Here is a 21,371-nt window from a genome sequence, read left to right as displayed (position 1 = left end):
CAAATTCAACTGCTAGCAATTTTAGATGAATACAAATACCATTTAGACAATGTCACATGATCATTTCAGAAACAGCTGCAACTTTCCTCATGAACACAAAAAAATATTGGCATTTGAACCAAAGTCATTCTTACATTTATTTTCTGTTCTCCCCACCCAACCCACAAGAAAAACAAAAAAAAAATACTGCTGAAGGTCAGTTAAAATTAAGATCAGTCTGTCAATGCAGAAAGAGAGACATCTGCTGGAGAAATCTGTCTGCTCTATTAATATCTTCATAGAAAAAACTGTTCATAAAAAGCATGAAAAGCCTGGAACTTGGTAACTCTAACCTTATCATATGTAAAATTGCATCTTTGTTCATAGCAATTCATTTGTCTAGAGTACAAATATCTGCCTGTGCATTTCCAAAGTAAAACATGATTTGCACAATATCCTTGATTCCACAAGCTTTATAATATTTGTTGAAAATGAGACTGTAGATTGTATTAGCTGCGTGTTTGTGATCTGCTGGCCGAGTTCTTAAAATTGTGAAAGAATCTTACCAGTTATAAATTGAAAACAACCTCTATTACTACAACTGTAAGGAGATCTAGTCTAGATTTACAAGTTCTGCTCATATACTCAAATATTTCCCATGTATTAAAGTAGAGAAAAAACAGAATAAAACCCACCTATAAATGAGAAGATTTTTATAAATTAGTTATTAGTATAAAATAAAAGGGGTTTGCTTAATGTAATTTATCTGGAATATCTCGGTGACATTAAAATAGATACTTTGGGTTCAGGTAACAGAAAGAAGCTCAAATGTTAACAGTTTAGATGATATGTTTTTTCAGCAATAAAAATATTTGCCAGATATACTTTTTACTCTTTGCTCTCCTGTATTCTGATACAGTCAATTTGCAAGAAAGCTTATGGAGCTTTTTGTTTATAGGTATTCTTTAATGGAAAACTGCAAAGAATACAAAACAGCTTTGTTCCCTGTTCATGTTTTTATCTTACTGCATCACAAATTTTGAGAATTCACTAAAAAATGAAGGGTGAAAACGAGAAAAGAATTGTAAAATTTTCTAGGGGGAAGCTTAATCAGAATTGAGGAAGAGAAATAGTCTGTTCTCAGCAGCACACAGCCATTCCTCTTGCTAACCTTCCAAAAGAACATCAGAGAAGCTTGGACATTGCTATGGACATTACACTTTTGCATTGAAGCAAAAACTTTGGAGAACACCATCTGTCTACTTGTATCTCTTTATTTATGTCTCTCCAATACATTGCCAGATTGCACTGAAGAGCTGTGATATTCTTGTTGAAGCCATGACAAAAACTGCTCATTGATCTGGCTTTATGTGGGCACATCCACAGACTAAATTCTAATCCAGAAATCCTGGGTGACACAAACAGGACTGCTACTAACAGTGAACTCTAGTGGACTGTATTTCTTCTAAAAAGATAGCTAGAGCTTTATTCTAAATGTCTCTGCTTTTTAGAGGCATAATCAAATTCTATTAACACAAGATTTAAACTATTTTAGACTTGTCTTCTTTGAACTAGAAAATTATTTAGAATTTTTTCAGTCAACACATTTTTAGAAAAAAAGTGCATCAATACAATTGTATCTTCTGGTACAGATGGAATAAACATGAGTTCTTCTGCCACTACCTTTAATTTTCCCTATACCACTGAAAATTATGCACTGATCCTATAATGTAGGTTTTCAAATTCCTTGAATTTGCATGGGTTTATAAATTTCTAAGATTTATAAAGCATTCTTCATGCTAATGATAAGCACGTTCTTAGCTTTGATTTTTCAGCTAAATCAGTCCTAGGATAGAAATACTTGTTCAGAGGACAGCAGACAGGTAAATGGCCTTTCATAAGCCACTGATCACAGTCTCCTGTAGGAGGCTCTTTGAGGAGCCATTTATAAGGAAACAGTGTTTGCACTGTCTGTCTCCTGTTTTCCCTTAGAAAAGGAAGGCTTGGTTCAAGTGAAACCAATGGTAACACATGGCTGATATCCCTGGAAACTCATTCCAAAACACTTGAATACCTGGGTGCCTTTGTCAACAATAAAATACAAGAGACTTCCCTGTATCACCAGCCTCTGTTGCTAGAGACCTCATTCAGTGTCGAAGGGCCTCATGCCATAGAAGTTAATTACACATCCTTCACAATTCTGACAGTTTTACATCTGTCATCAGAGGACAGAATGATTTTGTCCAGAAATATTACTTTGATGTATTTTTCCACATTTAAAGTGGCTACTCAAACACATTTATCTTCAAGAGTCAAACCGGTCAAACTTTTTCCACTATTAGCAAGATGGTCCAAGAAAGAGAGCCTTACCATAGAAGGGAAAAGAGTAAAAGGTCTTATATCTTTTACAGAAAAACAAGTTCTTCAGTCATCAGAGATCAAGATGTTAAATTAAACAACCTTCAACACTTTACACACTGAAAACTAATTCTTTTTCCAGCGTCAGAATATAAATTTAGAAGTCAGTTTCCCCACCAGGACTATAATACCGCAACGAGAATCTGTCAGCCCTCTTATTTTTGTATCGTCACATATCTTGAAATAGTTGCCTAAATCAACTATAAAGAGGTTAGCCTGTTTAACCTCTTAACCTTACATACTTAGGCACATTCACATTCAGAACTTTTCCTTCTGCAGTGACCAATGTCCAAAGAGGCTTCTCGCTCTTTTTTGATTCCCTTAACAAAACAGAAAGAAAAACGGTTTATAATTTCACATTCTGATATTTTATGTTTAATAGCAAAAAAGAAAGAAGAGGATGGTAAGAGGTAAGAATTATCTGGTATTTGATGTTAAGGCTACAACTTCTTCATCTCATCAATGCAAAGTCAATGAACCACCACTCTGTTCTGAAGATGCAGTTCTCAGAAATACTTCAGGAAATTATATCCTGCCACCTTTTAGCTGTTAATACTTTGTTTCTAGATGAAATCTGTCTGCTCATGTGAACCATTTTAAGGCAAATTCAGTCATGTCATAATCATTAGAGTTTAAGATAACTTGTTTAACTTTGTGCTGAGATGAGCTGAAAGGCCTTGTTCTGGCAATGAGCAGCTAAAGGAGATCCTGTGCACCTTTCAGCTGCAACTGATTTTACACTTGTCTGAACTTTCTTTGAATGAAACTGTAAGTATTCACTCATTTGGCAATAGCCAAAGCTGCTCATTTTATTACCAACTGTGCAACTACACCGCAGCTGGCAAATTCAACGTGTGCTAACATGTCATAGATAGGTTCAAATTTAGCATTGGTCTGATTGAGTTCATGTCAATTCTATACTAAAATGAACATTCTTTTATACTGAGTGACTTATATTAAAGTTACATTTCAGCCCCTGTCCACCAGCAAGGATGATTTGAAGTTGTCAGGGGCATTTTTCTGTTCTCACCTTTCTCATGCTACCTAACAAAAATCTCACCACCAAACCAAAATGAACCGTGAAAGGATTTTTAACTCCTTTAAATGCCCCGGAAATTCAGAAAAATCCAGAAAGGAATTATTCTATCTTTATTATAATGCTATTTGGACTCTCCTTGAATATTTAGAAGGAAGCATTTGGAACACATTTGCTTTTGACTAGAGTAAGGCATCCCCAAACACAGGAAAATTCTAACTAGCTAGCTAGAATCTGGGTTTCACAGTAGTTCTTCTGGGAAAGTGCTAGACCTTGAATTAATAATAGCAACAAGCTATGCAGATTTCCAGATTTCTTGGAGAGTTCCCTAGGACTGACTTTTTCAATACTTAGGCTAGATAAATCTTTTAAAAAGCATGCCCTTAAAAAGAACAGCTAGAAAAATCTCTGGCACAAATGCTGTTATAGAAGGAAAAAAAAAACCAGGAAAAAAAAGACATTGCTTACAATGTTTGTGGAACTGATAAGCCAGCAGCAATAAAATAACTTTTTCTGCTAGTATCTGCATTAATTTTCCATGTTCAGCAAAACCAGCGACAACTTTAGAAAGTTTTAAAGGCTTTTCAGGGCCAGACATCTTCAGATTCACCATGCCAAATAGCACAGATAACATGAAGAATTTTCTTACTCAGGACTAATATCTTTGATAAAGTATGTGAAAAAATGTCTAAGGCACATAGAAAAGGTGCCTGAAATGCCACTTGTGCAAAAATTTTGTAGCATGGCCTGTAGGGCATTTATATAAAGCAGGCTGCACTCCGGATAAATGGTTTCAGCAAGAATATTAAACGTTGAACTACATGAAACATATTAGTTAGCTGACAGAAAAATGAAACTTCTAAAGCCCATAAAAAGGAGCTGAAAAGAGAAATTATATTTAAAAACTCTATTTGAGGAAAAACAAAATAAAGGGTATCATAAATAATTTTTAGAAAATGAAACAAAACAAAATGAACAATCTGAATATTTCATTTAGATTTTACAAGCATATTTGCACAAGCAACAGGGATTTAAGCCGCCAGTTCTCAGTAATATTTAATGTGAGGCAGTCACCTACCTCTTCTCTGTACCTTTGAAAATTTCCCCTTCTTCAATTCATAGAATAAATTAAAACAAAACCATACCTTATATTGTCTTTAGCTCTCCGTTTTTCTTCAATATATCTGTGAGTTTCTAATCTAGATTCTGGAGTATATGGTGTAGGCTCCTCCCAAAATCTTCTGTCTTCTTCATCATCTTCAACTGTTCTCCACGTTTCTTGTTTTGCATCTCCTTCTGCCTGATGGTTTTCCTTGTCCTGTAGGGAGTCTGGGCTACACAAGATCACATGGAATATTTTCCCAATGAAACGAAGGAAGAGTAACAGTACTTGCTAATGAATTCTTGCAATAATATTTCTTTAAGCCAATACTAATAGCTGTATAATTCCTACCAAGAACAGTATCTTATATATTTGGATAACGTTCTCTGCTCTGCTTCTTTCATCAATCAACAAAACATATTTTGACATAATGTTTTTCATTGACTTAACTAAGAAGTGATACTATGGTTATGCCTAACCCTCTGAAAACACCGATAGGTAGTTCAACAGATTTAATTTCAGGAGCAGAATTTTCAGATACTTCAGATACAACTTTCAGGTGAAAGAAAATCTTCAGTCCATGGGATGTTTAAGCACTCCCCGTATCAGGCAGCAGCAGATTAGAAATTTATAGGGCAGCAATATTTTACTTAGGCATCTCCTCAAGTGCCATCTCAGAACCTGAATCATTTTTCCCCCTAGCCCTAAGCCTCTGTAATCTTCAGAAATTCTCTATCAATATAAAGAGAAAACTAAATTTATGACATAGCTGTGATCTATGAGGACAAAGTTCCATAGCCAGCTCCATGGAACTTAGTCTCTATTGGATTAAAAATAAGATGGATGGCAACTGCAGTGGAAGATGACTCCAGACAAAAATCCTTCTGCTGTCTAGGTAATTTAAGTGATATTAGGTGGAAGAAGTATAGAAATCAACATTCCATAGCCTTTTACATCTCAAAAAATCTGCAATATTCTGTTTCAGTTTTCGTACCTAACAACTCTAAAGCAAAATAAATTATAGGTGAACAGCTGCTTTCTCTGGAACCCCTGCATCACCTTAAATAACAATTTCCCGCTGTTCTCCTGAAAGAAGCTATCTATTACACTATTTTGGCACCCAGACAATTTAGCTTGGAGGTTTGGGACAAAAATTCTATTGTACTGTCTGCAGGTCCGTAACTAATTATGTTTGTAATTAATTGTATTGTTCATTAGAAATAACATGCATGAGGAGAAATAATTCTGCTAGAATCAACAATAAAGACAAACAAAAAGATTTAAGTGAAATTATATAAACTATTTAATGAGGAAAAACAAAATTCTTAATGAAGAAAGAGAAGAATGACATTTACTCACAAACTGTTGTTGCTTACTGTTACCTGTCAAATCCAAGCTTAGATTCCATTTGGGTTTGTTTCTTGTCCTTTCTTTCTTGCATCCTTCTTTGAGCCTCTTCTTTTTCTCTGGCCCTTTTGAGAATGTAAGCTTGTTCCTGTTCTCTGATTTTCTGTTTCACTTCTGGATAGTTTTGAAGTGCTTGAATCCTCTCTGAACGTTCTATTTCTTTACTATCCAAACACTTCCCAAAGGGAAAAAAAATCAATATAGATAAGTGAGAAATTTTAAATATATTCAAATCAGTAAATCCATTAAACTGCAGGTTAATTTTGATATATTACCTTCTGTATAAGATTAAAAATATGCCTTTCAAACCTCCAGAGCACTATGTAAGTTATACTGTATTAAAAAGAATTAACAATAAGTTGCTATTCAGATCTGAAAATGGGTTTGTGTGTCTGAGAGCTGCTTTTTGCATTTTTCAGGGATTTCATTTGGTCTTATTAAGCTATGTAGTAGAGAGAGTCCCTTCAGCCATTTCTGATATTTGTCCGACCTTCATTCAGCTCATGAAGCTATTACAAAATTATTTCTTTTGATGTGTTAGTTTATTGCCAACTAAGTAAGTTGAATCTACTCTTAATAAGTTAAGCAAGCATCTGTGCTTCTCCAAGGGAAATTGTGCGAGCAGATTTCAGAACTGGGACTGCCTGTTTCAATGACAGGAAATCATTACATCAGTTCAGTCATTGCACAAAACCTCAATCTCAAAGTATCTATTTAAAGCCGATGAAATATACTGCATTTTTACATCAACTTCTATCTTTCTACTACCTTACACTGTTGGTTTGGTACATATTGTTGGTATGGAACCAACAACCTGGTAACTTCCTGCAATTATGAAAATAATTTTAAAATACATTGTGTATATAAAAACAAATGAGCAAAAAGCCAGAACTGTACAATGTATTTATTTTTTCAAAACTTTGTTTAAGGATCTCCAATAAAAATGACAGAAAAGTTAACAAATGCATGTGGTTTAGTCAAAACGGAACCAATTATCACATTATTTACTGTAGTCACTTATTCTTCAGAATACAATTTAATTTCCTGTGGACAGTAAGAAAAACGCTACTAGCTTTCCCATCATAGGCATTTATTTTGTTTGAGATTAGTACGTTCAGTTGACAATACTCGTTATTGATTTGGATATAAATTTAATTTTTAAAATCTTACTTTTAATTGATGAAGAGTTGCCACCACAAATTGTCTATAACCTTCAAATTCAGTACATGGGTTACCCACTAGAAACAGTTCCTTCAGATGTATATTGTATTTTAGGGCTTCAATACTGGAGAGTTCACCAATGAAATTTGCTGTCAGGTCAAGTTTCTTCAGTTCTTCACAGCCTGTTTGAAAAAACCTTAATTCAATTTGTCCATAACATAAATGTACACAACATACACACACACACAAACACACATATATACGTGCACACACTTCGATATGAAACTGTCTGCATTTGTTGTCTGTATACTAATTTCATCCTATCAGAGTACATCTTTTCCAAGCCACAAGTGAGAGAGTGACTCACAGCTTAAGTTTATGAGGTCACAATATTTATAAAATGAAAAAAACCTCAATAAAATACAAAATATCAAAACTTATTATTGGTTTTATCACTATCAAAACTTTGTGGTCAGTGCTGGTACAGTAGATAAGCTATTAAATGTTTCACTTTCAGATAAGCTAGACTTCAGTTTTAACAGTCTGATTGCCTCGGTACCCCTCCTCAACTGAGTCTTCACCATATGGCTAAAAGAGTGTCTAATTGCGTCAGGAGAGCAGGGTCAATTATGGGTTTCATTTCTGTGTACTGTTAATCTTAGCTAACATTATTGAAGTGTAAAGATAAGGTTTTCTAAAAATTCACTCCAAGTTAAGATGAGGTTTTCCACTCTATGGACTCAGCTATCATTGTGAATACTTATCACTGGTTAAATTGCAAATACCAGTGAGAAAATGTTGTTTGTTAACCAAAACAATTCATTATAAACAGAAACTCTAAATTAGCTAACAAAATGCTCTAGGAAATCTGCATCCAAAATTTATCACTCTCTCTTCTTATCATAATCTGTCCATGAATCATAACCTTGACTCTAAGAGTAAAAAAGTTCAGCTAAAAGCAAGCTCAACTTTGATGCTCATCTTTGTAATCACTTCTTTTCCTTTGCAGGTCTATTTGGCAAGTATTTTATGCATAGTGGATCTGAAAGAAAATAAACAACTCAAAATGATTTATTAGGGGATTTAAATAACCCAAATTTTTGCAAGGCTCACTCCCAAAGGTTCTGACTCCTAAGAAAATGACAAATCACAGTAATAAATAATGCAGCCTGATAGAGGAATTTAAAATTTACTGGCATGAAAACAGATGCAAGTTTCTCAACAAATTGCCAAATATGTAATATACTATCTATTTCTTCAACTTTTACAAATTTGTGTTTAGCCTATTTGCTTATTTTTTTATTTGATTTAAGCCATTCTCTTGAATCAGCTTGTAGACTTTAAAAAAAAAAAAAAAACAACAAAACAAAAAACCCCAGCTTTTATTTTATTGTTCGCTTGTCAAGGTGGACATTTTAAAGATTCAGCAACTGGCCTAATCAGAATCAAGAAAGAGAAAGCAATCAAGTCAGAAATTATTCAAGTAATATGGAATGTGTTTATGGGTAGCTCCAAGTCTTAGATTTTGATCTTGGAAAATGCTAGCTCTTTGCACATCTAATTATAGTGACAGGATAAAGGACTAAACACAGATAAAACAGACAGGACTTCATGCCATGACAGAGAAAAGAATCATCTGAAAAACTCTTTAAAAATACCCCAGACTGCCAATGCAACCTGTGCACAGAGTAGAACCTTCTTGTGCGTGACACTTGATTGCTGAATTGAAGATGACTGCTGAAACATTACACAAGAGAGACTATTTACAGCCTGCATAGCGTTAAAAACAAAATAGCATTGCTCCAGCTAACCTGCATAACAAATTGTCTTATCTTTACAGTGGGGAAATACCAATTTCATGAAAAATTTGGATTCCTACTTTGTAAAGTATTAAAGAACAGAGCTATCATAGCTGGCAACACTGGTGAGAGAGTATGCAAAAAGGGAGTTAAAATACATTTAAGAAAGTTCAATGACAAAACTTCAGCAGTAGGAAGCACTTGCTACAAAGATGCATTTGTTGAAATGCTGCACACAAAAAGGCTCGCTCTGAGTATCAACAAAGTACCTTTACTAGTGGACATACTTAATATCTTCTACCCTCTTTTACACTAAGTCACAACTTCAGTGTTTCAATATGAAAAGGTAAAATGGTTTGTTTAAAATCTGACCTTCCAGATTTTCAATTCTTTCAATGTTGTTCAAAGCTACATTTAAATATTCCAGCTTCTTTAGTTTGCCCACATTTTCTGTAACAAAACATAGTTCTGTTATTTCAGTTTTCTTCATTGGAAAGGGTATTACCATTTTACTTGCTCGCTTTACTTCAAAGGAACAATAAAGCAGAAAAATAGGAAGGACAAATCAGAATACGTATCAGATTACTGGGCATTAATATTTTAATATTAATAAAAAGACAAAAGCAAAAGAATTCTCTGAAAACACAAATTAAAATAAAAAAAGTAAAGAGAAATAGGGAAGGTTATAAATACTTTTTTATCACAAATCCACAAAACACATATACAATGCAAGAGGACTGGCCAAAAAGCATGGTGAAACATTCCTTTTGTCATGAAACTCAGAAAGGATCAGGCCATACTTAGTCAAGCTTTATAAAATTAGAGTTTTACACTCACTTATGTAGAAAAGATTGGCTTCTTTACTATATATTTAATTTTTAAAGATCTTTTATCTACAGGGTTAATGCAAGAAACTTCCTCTCCTCCCTCTTTAAAAATTTTGCAAATAAGGATTTATATGGCTTCAGTATGAACAAAACAAAGCCACACACATGCACCCACACCCCCCTCCTAGTCTGGAATCTAAACTGTCTTATTTTCACCATGAACTGTTGAAATCAGCAGGTTCACAATGTGTGAGGTTGTGTCAGAATGGCTAGCATTTCCTCCTTTGAATTTAGAAAGGGGGTAAAGAGGGAATAGGGTAGCAACGATCTTCATCAGTCCCAAAAATGTCTGGAAAATGCCAATACCACTTCAGATACATGACACACAGGTCAGAGACATAAATCTGAGACAAGATACATAGTATAACTTGTGTCACAGTTCACCAATTTCTCCCCAGTCACCACATGTTTTGAAGATCTGACTGGAAAACCTATCCAATGAAGTCATAAAGTTTACCTCAAAGTCTAATTCACAAGCCGCACTGATTAACTGCTGTACAAACTGTCCCTGCTGAGACAAAGAAAGAAATTCAAGCAGAGGGAGCTTCATCTGACCAACAGAGATCATGTCTACAGCCGAGTTAGTTGTCTAGGCTCTTCTATAAAGAGAAACAGGCTTTTCAAGGTGCAATTTGTCTTATCTTAAATTGGCTGTCTAGAACCAGTGAATCAAACCATGCTCAAAAATACACCTTTTCTTCATCACTGGTTATAAAGGGAGGCTACAGTAACTGCCTGACACACAGATGTCTAAAAGTTTGGTGACATGAATCCTACCACTTAGTTTACTAAGACCTTGGAGAGATATTTTCTTCATAATTCACAAACAGATGATGAAATTAATTTCTCAGCAAGGACTTGTGCAGCTTAGGTTGGCTGTTCATTTTTCTTACAGTATTTCTGTAACGGCAGTGCCTGTAAACATGAAGATGTGAGAAAGACAAGCGTTGAAGCCAATGGTATCTTGTGGGTTTTTTTCCATTTATAGAAAAGAAAAGAACCAGGACTCATCCATACAGTGGATGCCTTACAACTTGCTGTCTGATTAGTAGGCAAGTCTGATCTTGAGGGCTGCATAAAGGTTTTCTTTAAGAAGAGAAAAGACACCTCCCCATAGAGTCAATATAAACCATTCAGCTGTGATATTTTGAAGCGTGCTTGGAACTGTTGTGCGCTCTGCATGGACACGTTGGTATCCACTGGGAAGAATTACTTCTCAAATTCAGCACTTTGCAACACAACCCCCATTGGCAATCCTTTTGGTCACTACTTATATAGTGCCTTTTTTTTTTTTCATTTGTTACTAAGGCATTATCTTGGAAAGCTGTTACATTATACAAGAATATATGAAGCAGGAAATTGCATACTTTTCCAATACCTACAGTTAGATTAAGTTAAGATAAAAATTGAATGTCTCGAAAATGAGATTGCTGAAAAAATCTTGTGTCCAAAAAGCAATGATCTGAACGGTAATATGATATATCGTACTAACCTAAAGGAGGTATGAGTGTTGACAAAAGAACGAGATGAAGTCCTGTGCCTTATTAAGGACACAGTAACAGAGAGAAAAACAACTTATTTTAGTTCCATTTTTGATGGGGCAGAGCAGCATAAAGCAGTTTCAAAAACCTTATTCTCTCTGGGAGAAGATTCCTCCACTCTAAGAAATGCAGATGTTATCAGTACAGATACAGTTTCCTGATGAGCCCCTCCAGAGAATTTAAAGCCTTTGCCTACAGGTCCTGAGCACAGAATTTCACCTTAAAACTTTAGATTTTTTCTCTTCCTTTTAAGGAACTTCAAAGAAACATGCTAATATAATTCCTGAGCACTTCTGACCTTCCATTCTTCATCTACACACCATCTGTAGAGTCTAAGCTTTTCCAGCCCAAGGCTTGATGTCATATCTTTCTGTAGAGAGCCAAGCAAACATGTGAACCTATACCACAAAACACAGACCATACGAAATTATACCTTCTCCTGTGGTGCAGGAAGACCACTGAGACTTCACTGTAAAAAGTTGTCTTCATGCACAAAAGCAAGTATTTTATCTGAATGAAAATTATTTCAATGTTAACAAAAAGTACCTTTTGTATAAAAACCGAATTTAAAAATGAGCCTGAAGAGAGCTAGTCCTATGATATCACAGTCCACAGTACATTCTAAACTGCCTCTCTGTTTGCCACAAAGACAGGATATTTGAGTTATATCTTGATTTTTGAAATTTTAATCAATAAAAGGTGTTCCACACACATATTCTAGTGACTTGTATCTCAGTACTATCTTTTTCATTTAAAATTTCTCTTGCAAATTTCTGGGCTTCTTAGAAATTTACTAAAGAGATGGGGAAAGGAATCTTGTAGGAGCAGATCCACAAAGAATGTTTCTGTAGTTACTCACTCTACATTCCCTTAAAATGTAACACAACAGATTTTTTTTCTGATTTTGAAATTATGCATGGAAATCCATTTAAATAGAAACATATCCAGAAAACACTTACCAATTTTTGGAATTAGATTATTCTGAAGATAGAGAATTTTTAAATCTCGACACCATTTGTCAAGATACTCTAGTTTTTCTATTTCCTGCTGATGTAAAGAGATTTCTTCTAGTGAAAAAATTTCACAGTTGTTATGTTCTGCACGTCTTCGAACAAGATCTTCAGTGACTGAAAGAAACATTAGATGTCATATTTCCCTTCAGTCATTTTCTGCCATCTGAACAACTTATAAAATCATTAAAATCTTTTGTTCTACTGTACCAAATAGATACCCAGTAGGAACACCAACAAAAATAAAATCTGCTAGATAAGACATCAAGTACCAAGTAACTTCAGCCCACTCTGACACAGTAAACATCATTTGTGAAACACACTCACGTCACCTGTAACATTTAGAAAAATCCATATGAAAACTGCTGAGTCTTCCATAAGAGTGTGATACAATCCTTGCAGAAATTAATCCAGCATCCACTATTTTCAGCTTAGCTCAGGTTGCAGATTGATTCATGTAGACAAGCAACGGAGTGTTTTATGCTCTTTTATTTCCTGATGCCAGATGTTCACATCACAGATAGCGGGGTGGGGGGGGCGGGAGTAAACAAGCTACAGTGTGTCATCATATTCTTCCGCCAGCACAGTGTGCACAGAAATAAGCAGGATAAATGTTGAAAGCGGGCAGATATTTTTTACTTTTTTCATGCTTGAGGCAAAGCCATAACTAATTAATGATTATAAATGTTTATGTTAGAATGAAATTTAATCCTGGGTATTCCAGTGACAAGTGGCGCTCCTCAGGGGTCGGTATTGGGACTGGTGCTGTTTAACATCTTTGTTGGTGACATGGACAGTGGGATTGAGTGCACCCTCAGCAAGTTTGCCAATGACACCAAGCTGTGTGGTGCGGTCAACACACTGGAGGGAAGGGATGCCATCCAGAGGGACCTTGACAGGTTGAGAGGTGGGCCCATGCAAACCTCATGAAGTTCAACAAGGCCAAGTGCAAGGTCCTGCACATGGGTCGGGGCAATCCCAAGCACAATTACAGGGTGGGCGATGAGTGGATTGAGAGCAGTCCTGCGGAGAAGGACTTGGGGGTGTTGGTTGACGAGAAGCTCAACATGACCCAGCAATGTGCGCTCGCAGCCCAGAAAGCCAACCGTATCCTCGGCTGCATCAAAAGAAGACTGACCAGCAGGTTGAGGGAGGTGATTCTGCCCCTCTACTCTGGTCTCATGAGACCCCACCTGGAGTACTGCGTTCAGCTCTGGGGCCCCCAACATACGAAGGACATAGTCCTGTTGGAGTGAGTCCAGAGGAGGGCCACAAAGATGATCAGAGGGCTGGAGCACCTCTCCTCTGAAGACAGGCTGAGAGAGTTGGGATTGTTCAGCCTGGAGAAGAGAAGGCTCCGGGAGACCTTACAGCAGCCTTCCAGTACCTAAAGGGGGCCTACAAGAAAGCTGGAGAGGGACTTTTTACAAAGGCATGTAGTGATAGGACAAGGGGTAATGGCTTTAAACTGAAAGTGGGTAGATTTAGATTAGACGTAAGGAAGAAATTCTTTACTATGAGGGTGGTGAGGCACTGGAAGAGGTTGCCCAGAGAAGTTGTAGATGCCCCCTCCCTGAAAGTGTCCAAGGCCAGGCTGGATGGGGCTTTGAGCAACCTGACCTAGTGGAAGGTGTCCCTGCCCATGGCAGCGGGGTTGGAACTAGATGATCTTTAAGGTGCCTTCCAACCCAAACCATTCTATGATTCTATGATTCTTAGGCAGTACCAGCTCATTAGCAGCCTCAGTGGCCGAAAAATACCAGAGACCTGGGTTCAGAGTTATGACGTAGTAATATCTAATGCCAGGCAATCTTTCAAACAGTGAAAAGACTCTGTACAATGAAGGTAAAGAAATTCTATGAGAACCAGTGCTCACTCTTGAGCTAGATGTTATTACTTTGTTTCCAGCCCACTGCACCAAAAAAGCACAACTATTTTCCTCTCCTTGACAAGCAGTGAACTACAGTGAAGTACTGATTAAAAACCTAGGGTTTTATCAAATTCGCATAGGTATTTTCATGATTGTTAATGCTGAAAAAAGACTAGCAAGCCTTCCAAAAAGACTCTGAAGAAAAATAAGTAAAAAGAAAAAATATACAGAGATATATGAAAACAAATTGTTCCTACTACGCATCAAGTAAAAGTATTCTTTCATCGCTTCTTTGTCTCAGGGAGGTTTTGTGAAATCATCTAGTTTCTAGGTCCTGGAATGGGTGCATTCACACAGACTGGTCTGCTACAAGCTGGGTAAACTACGTACCAATACAGCCCAAACTCGCACATGTCAGTCCAGCTCCTCTATCTACAGCTTTTGGGAAAGGGGTGAAACTGGTTTTGCCTATATTATATTATTTAGAGATGACCATGGTTAAATCTCCATTCTGTTCAACAGAGTTTCATCTGACATGATTTACAGAATTATATAATGGTGATACTGATACTGATGTAAGAGGGGATCCTGTCTGCACATAAAGCATATTGGGAAAGGTAAGTGTCTTTTTCTTTTTTAATCATGTTGGGCAGGTTTGCTGCATCTGAACAACCAACTTCCCTTCAACAGCCCATTGATTACATCTGATTAAATTAATAGAGAAAAGAGAAAAAAATGGCAATAATCGTGACTAAATATTTTAGTCTTTACAGAAAATATGAAAAACACTGGCATTTCTAATAAGTTACTTGGCAAATCTGCTGGAAATTAAAAAAAAAAAAAAAAGGCCTGCTTACTAATGTGTTTGGTGGCAGATCTTTCAGTGCCGGTATTTCCAGTACAAACAGGTATTTTTGAGCAAGAAAACAATATTCCACAATCTGCATACATACACATTGGTGACAACATTATGTTCTATACCCTTTATACAAAAAGAAGTCACAAAAACTATTCCTGACAGAGTTTTATTACAGCCAGATTTCCCTCTGCTGATGAAAAGAAAATTGAAGTGATTGTTGCAGTGATTATGCAAAAACGTCCACTTTCATTACCAGATGGTTTGCAAAGCAGAGACAATCATTCACAATAGAAGCTGCAGTGGAGAGACCTTTAGAGACCTATTTTGGGGACCTGCTGTAGGGAACTGAGTGAATATTTGACATTTTGCACGCTACTTAGTCCATTTAAGGGGAACGAGGGAAACAAACTTGCAAGAGAAAACAACAAATTTTAAATAAAAGCTTTTCCAGGAAATTGACAAAACACATTGTAATGTTACTTCTCACTGAGAAGTTCATTAACCAGATTATCTGATGTTGTGCGCAGTAACGGGAGAATGCACCAGTGACCTGAAAGATCACAGCTACTCCCGTGTTCCCATGAATACAGGAGGAAATAAGGGATGGTGTCAATCAACTGGAGATAACAGATCTTGAAGATCTAACAGCTGGGCTTCCAAAAATTACATGTTTTACTCAAAAAGCAGCAGATACGAAGGAAAGCATTAAAGAAATGGAAAGAATAAGCAGGTGGACAGCTGCAGGTATATCAAGAAACAGTGGGGGAATCTGCATTTCAGAAAAGTGAAGTATTCAAACATTATTTTAAGACTCAAATTCATACCATGCTGTTCAGGAGATGAAGCCATTCTCCTTGAGGCAGTGCCTACTCAAAGCAGGCATCTGCCAGCTTCATGCGGAGAGGAGTTGCTTTCCAAAGCACTATTTTAGCCCAGGAAGTGACTGGCAGTCCAGTGATGGTATACAATCAAAATAGATTACAGGGAAAATCACAGATGAAGGGAATTCCTCAGTAGCTTTTTTCCTGAGTGATATGTATGAGCACTCAGTCTTTTAGGTCATACTGCTTTACCTCTAAAAGATTATGGATTCATAAGTAATAGTATGTTTTATTTTAACCTCATTCAGGTTTTTTTTACGTCTCTGATAAAGCATTGGCTACTTCTACGTAAAAAAACCAAATTATCATGTGGTGTTGAAAATTTGTAACTGCAGAGAAAGGACAGCACTGGCAGCTCTAGGCCCAGACACAAGTCACCCCCTCAAGCATCTCCCCTTGCAGGGGGCTGCCGCACACACAGAGGGCTCCCCGCCTGGGCCACCCCAGTGCTGGGCCTCTCGGGGGCTGTTTCGGGAGGCAAGCGCACCCCTGTGCTGCGCTTGGTGAAATAAAATGGGTTGTTATTACCAGGGAGGAGGGGAAACCAGATAATCCAGCCAGGTGAGGAGAGCAAGGGAGGCAGGAGGGGAGAGGGGCTGCCAAGGGGTGTGGGGATGGCAGGGAAGGGGGGCAAGTGTGGGGAGAGGGAACGTGGCGGCCAGGGAGTGGGGCACGTCCTGGAGAGGAGGGAAGGGGTCCGGGGGAGGGGAAGAAAGAGGCTCTCGGCGACACTCACTCCGCACCATGGCCGCCCTCAGCCTCCCGCCGCCGCCGCCATTACAGGACGCCGCCGCGCTGCCATGGCAACGGGGCCGGGCGGGAGGCCGCGGGCGGGGCGGGCGGTGCTGTGGGGCGGCTCCCCTCCCCCCGCGCCTCACCGCCAGCCGTTCCGCCAGGTTCTGTGCTTTTTCTGTGCCCGCTTTGACGTGTCCTTATGCCAGAGCAGCCAGGAGCGCTTGTGTGCCTGCCCAAGAAGCAAAATGGCTTTCGTATAATCCAGAAGTAAGATTTCTAATACTCCAGCTGCTCCTGACCTCTTTCTTCGGCTGGGCAATCATCTGTGAAATAGCTCTTCCTCAGGCATGTATCTTTTGTCTAGCCTTTGTATGATACTTTTGTCCTCCTCCTGCGTATTCATCAACTAGTTTGCCTAACGCATTTTGGGCCGAAAGCATGTTTTCTGTTGTCTATGGAAGTGGCCTGTTCCCATGATTCATAGAATCATAGAATCATTTAGGCTGGAAAAGACCTTTAAAATCATCCAGTCCAACCGTAAACCTAACGCTGCCAAGTCCACCACTAAACCATGTCCCTAAGCGCCACATCTACACCTCTTTTAAATACCTCCAGGGATCATGACTCAACCACTTCCCTGGGCAGCCTGTGCCAGTGCTTGATAACTGTTTTGGTGAAGAAATTTTCCCTAATATCCAATCTAAACCTCCCCTGGCACAACTTGAGGCCATTTCCTCTCATCCTATCGCTTGTTACTTGGTGTCCTGGTTTCGGCTGGGATAGAGTTAATTTTCTTCTTGGTCGCTGGTACAGTGCTGTGTTTTGGATTTAGTGTGAGAATAATGTTGATAACACACTGATGTTTTAGTTGTTGCTAAGTAGCACTTATCCCAAGTTAAGGACTTTTCAGTTTCCCATGCTCTGCCAGCAAGCAGGTGTGCAAGGAGCTGGGAGGGAGCAGAGCCGGGCAGCTGACCCGAACTAGCCAAAGGGGTATTCCATACCATGGAACGTCATGCCCAGTATATAAACAGGGGGGAGTTGGCCGTGAGGGGTGGATCGCTGCTTGGGCATCGGTCAGCAGGCGGTGAGCAATTGCATCCTGGAAACATCAGGAAAGTCAGTATGTATTTCATACCTCTTTACTAACACAAGTCTTCATTAACCTAAAGGTCTAATCAAACCTAAAGGTCATCTTCTACTAACAGGAAATTCACATATAAGTTTAAATAAGGCTGTAGGATTTTTTTTAAAATTACCAAATTAATTTATTAAATCATTTACCTCTGATGTAATACATGGAACTCCCCACAGCCACTCTGCAACTTTCTGATTGTATTGCTGTTTAGAGCACAGAAGAAAGGAGGTGTCCTTGAGTTAAAGCTACTAGGTTTTGCGGAGATAATGAGGCACAAAGGAGCAGAAGTAGTTCATGCACTTTAGTTTAACTCCTTAGTACCTGTCCTGGTCTGTCTGACTGGGTAAGTAACAAATCCACGCTGAGGACAGGGATGTTTACGCAGCTGGATGGACGGCACCACTGTGTGGCCCAAGGCCACTCCACAGAGCCACAGAGACTGAAGAAGGGACACTGGCGAGGCCTTCCACTACCTACCCATTTAATTCATACTAAATTGCAGGCCCCTTCAAATAATGACTTTTACAGCTGCACCTTTTCCTAGGACTATGAATTTTTTACTTGAGAGCATAGCTCATAATCAAGGTAATCAATTTCAAGAAGAAGAAAAAAAAATCTTGTTCTTGCTGTGTCCAGTATTTTAAATGCTGTGTCTACATTGTATTGCACAGAAATACCTACGTTATTTCGTTATGCTAAAAACAATGGATTTTTTCCTCCCTTTTGCAGAGATTCTATATGATAGTTCTGAAGAAAGAAAAATAAAATCTGCAATTAATTAAATTGCAATATACTAAGGTGTGGTGGGTTGACCTTGGCTAGCTGCCAGGTGCCCACCCAGCCGCTCTCTCACTCCCCTTCCTAAACAAGACAGACGAGAGAAAATATGACAAAAAGCTCATGGATCGAGATAAGGACAGGGAGATGACACACCAATTACTGTCATGGGCAAAACAGACTCGACTTGGGGAAATTAATGTAATTTAGTGCCAATTAAACAGAGTAGGATGATGAGAAATAATAACAAATCTAAAAACACTTTCCCTCCACCCCTCCCTTCTTCCTGGCTCAACTTCTCTTCAAACTCTTGTACCTGTATGTCCTGATTTAAACCCCAGTTTGTTAACATCAGTATATATGTAGGTCCTGGTTTGCCAAATTTAGTTAAGCTGCATTGTTTGAGCAGGTAACTTCTCACTTGTGATGAGCATAAAAGAGGTGTTCTCTGTATACCAGTGACTGAAAAGCTCTCAGAGTGTGTTTGTTTTCCTCTTGTGAAGAACAGCTTTGTTTATGACTCAGGGCTAAACTATTCAGGAAGTCAGAAAGCACGACTTTGGAGCATGCGTTTGCAACACGCTAGTCCTAACCTGGTGTCCTAGCACACATCAGGCAAAAAGCTAGATGCTGAAGTAGGATAATCACACCGGTTTCTTGTCCTTCTTAAAACTGCAGGCTCTTCAGAATGAGGCTTATAATCCATGACCTTGATTTTATTGGGAATAATGACATAGTGACAAAGTGTATCATACCATCCTTGAGTATCCAAGGTGTTGTGCTAAGATCCTTGGATGCTCAAAATCTGAGACGGCTCTCCTGTGCCATCTTGTTTCTATCTTCCAATATATTAAATTCAAACAGTAAGAGGTCTGCCAGATTGTCTTGTTGCCCTTGGGATACATTGAACTCCTGAACCCTGACACAGTTTCAGAAATAATGTCCTTTTTGAGCTTCACTTTCACCACATAAAAATTCAGATAAGCCCAAATGTTTTTAGTCTTAGCAGCATTTTAGATTTTACACACTTCGAAGAATTTTCTGATGCATAGAAAGTGCAAGAATGATAATTCATAAATCCAGCACATACACACATGCTTTCAGCATGGAGGCCTAGTGTGAGCTGCTCTTACAATATGCTTCATTGAACAAAATGTTTGCAGCCTGTACAACATCAACATGACATTCATATACAAAATTTGATGTAACTTGCAGGTACAGTGTTGTACGACTTCTCAAGAGACTTTTGCATTCATTTATTTTCAAATTAAATACAAATTTTATATTTACATACATTGACCTTATTGTGTTCATTATTTTCATGCAGTTATTTTTCACTCAAATTATGTACTAAGAGCTTTAAATAGCACAAGCCCGAATTCTTAGCATGAAGCAATGTACATGACAGAGATAATGTGATGAGCCACATTACAAACAGGAGAATGGAGTTGAGAAAGAAGAAAAAGGGTCCCATTTGGCATGCCTTCCCTGAAGAAATTCACTTTACCGCTTTAATACATTACAAGTTTATTTGTTAAATGTGTAAAACAGTGCAATATAAAATAGATTTCTGTCATGACAAAAATAAGCTTTATAGCGTTATTATTACAGTGCATCAGAAGTATTTTGAATATATGTTCACTCCATCAGTATATACTCATGTAAGATGCTACAGCCCCAGCAAATTGATATCCATGGACAAATGTTAGCTGCTAAAATGCTGCAGGTCAGAGTCTTAGCTGGTGGAAATCAGCTGACTGATACCCAGTCAGAATCTGAATCTATGTTTTTCTATTTATTTCCTATTAAATTGTTATTATTGGTTTTGGTTTTGTTGTTGTTGTTACTACTATTGCTACTACTACTGCTACTACTATTATTATTATTATTATTATTATTATTATTATTATATTCTATGTTGGTAACAGTTACTTAGTAATTGTAACAAAATGAGGCTTTCATGTTCACACCAAAGTACCAATAAATCCTCTCCCAAAGAGCACACAACCTACAGGGCAGGACATAAGCTCACAAATTACAAATTCATTGGAATATATGCAATTCCTATAATCAGCTTCATTATTGACAACACCTTCAAATACAGGAAGAAATGCAAACACGAACAACTTTACTGATATGTAAATGCCAGGGATAATTAGGGGGGGGAAAAAGCAGCATGAGAAACTGTACAAAAAGTATAATATAAATATATAAACAGTTCTGCTCAGTGTATATTAAAATATACAAAGGTGTTTACAAAACACTGCAGCTAATTTACAAAAAAATACACCAAGTAGCAGATTCTGCAGAACTGGACTAAATGCCCACACCTGTATTCTGTACCAGCGTGGTTTATTCCATATCATTGAATTCAAAAATGTTAATCTTTGCGTGGTTTGACTTCTATAAGTAATTCTTTCAGGATAAATACAAAACAGACTTGCTCACAGACTAGGAACATTATAAGCTAAGGGATGCCATAAATATTATCATCGTGCTTGCTACTGTTCCCTTCAACATGAACATTCCCGCTATAAAGCACTATGTGATCTATATCAAAGAATGACCCTGAAATTCAGCTGAACACAGCAAGAAATAAGAGAGTATAAGACAAGGTGTAATGCTAAAAAAATAATAGCAATGAAAGGTATGAGATAATGTACAGGGGGTTATAAATCTATATCTTGAAATTCTTCTTTGATTCTCTTTTTCTAAATAAGGTGCTATATTAAAGCGGAGTAAGAGTTTAATCACAGGGGACAGAAACATAA

The 21,371-nt window shown here is 37.7% G+C and overlaps 1 protein-coding gene across 1 annotated transcript in view; it reads right to left on the bottom strand.

The window, feature by feature from the left end:
- The window catches only part of LOC127013863 (dynein axonemal assembly factor 11-like), a 70,530-nt gene that overhangs the window by 20,650 nt on the left and 28,509 nt on the right, over window positions 1-21,371 (bottom strand). Inside the window, exons 6-11 of the mRNA XM_050892922.1 lie at window positions 12,290-12,457; window positions 9,275-9,352; window positions 7,113-7,285; window positions 5,918-6,117; window positions 4,579-4,767; window positions 2,640-2,717 (exon numbers count right to left, since the gene is read on the bottom strand). Coding sequence (XP_050748879.1) covers window positions 2,640-2,717; window positions 4,579-4,767; window positions 5,918-6,117; window positions 7,113-7,285; window positions 9,275-9,352; window positions 12,290-12,457 — 886 coding nt within the window. The remainder of the gene's footprint in view (window positions 1-2,639; window positions 2,718-4,578; window positions 4,768-5,917; window positions 6,118-7,112; window positions 7,286-9,274; window positions 9,353-12,289; window positions 12,458-21,371) is intronic.

The sequence above is a fragment of the Gymnogyps californianus genome, chromosome 2 (genome assembly GCF_018139145.2).
Source record: "Gymnogyps californianus isolate 813 chromosome 2, ASM1813914v2, whole genome shotgun sequence".
Lineage (NCBI taxonomy): Eukaryota > Metazoa > Chordata > Aves > Accipitriformes > Cathartidae > Gymnogyps > Gymnogyps californianus.
The sequence above is the reverse complement of the archived record's forward strand: the minus strand, read 5'-3'. Positions and strand labels throughout refer to the sequence as shown.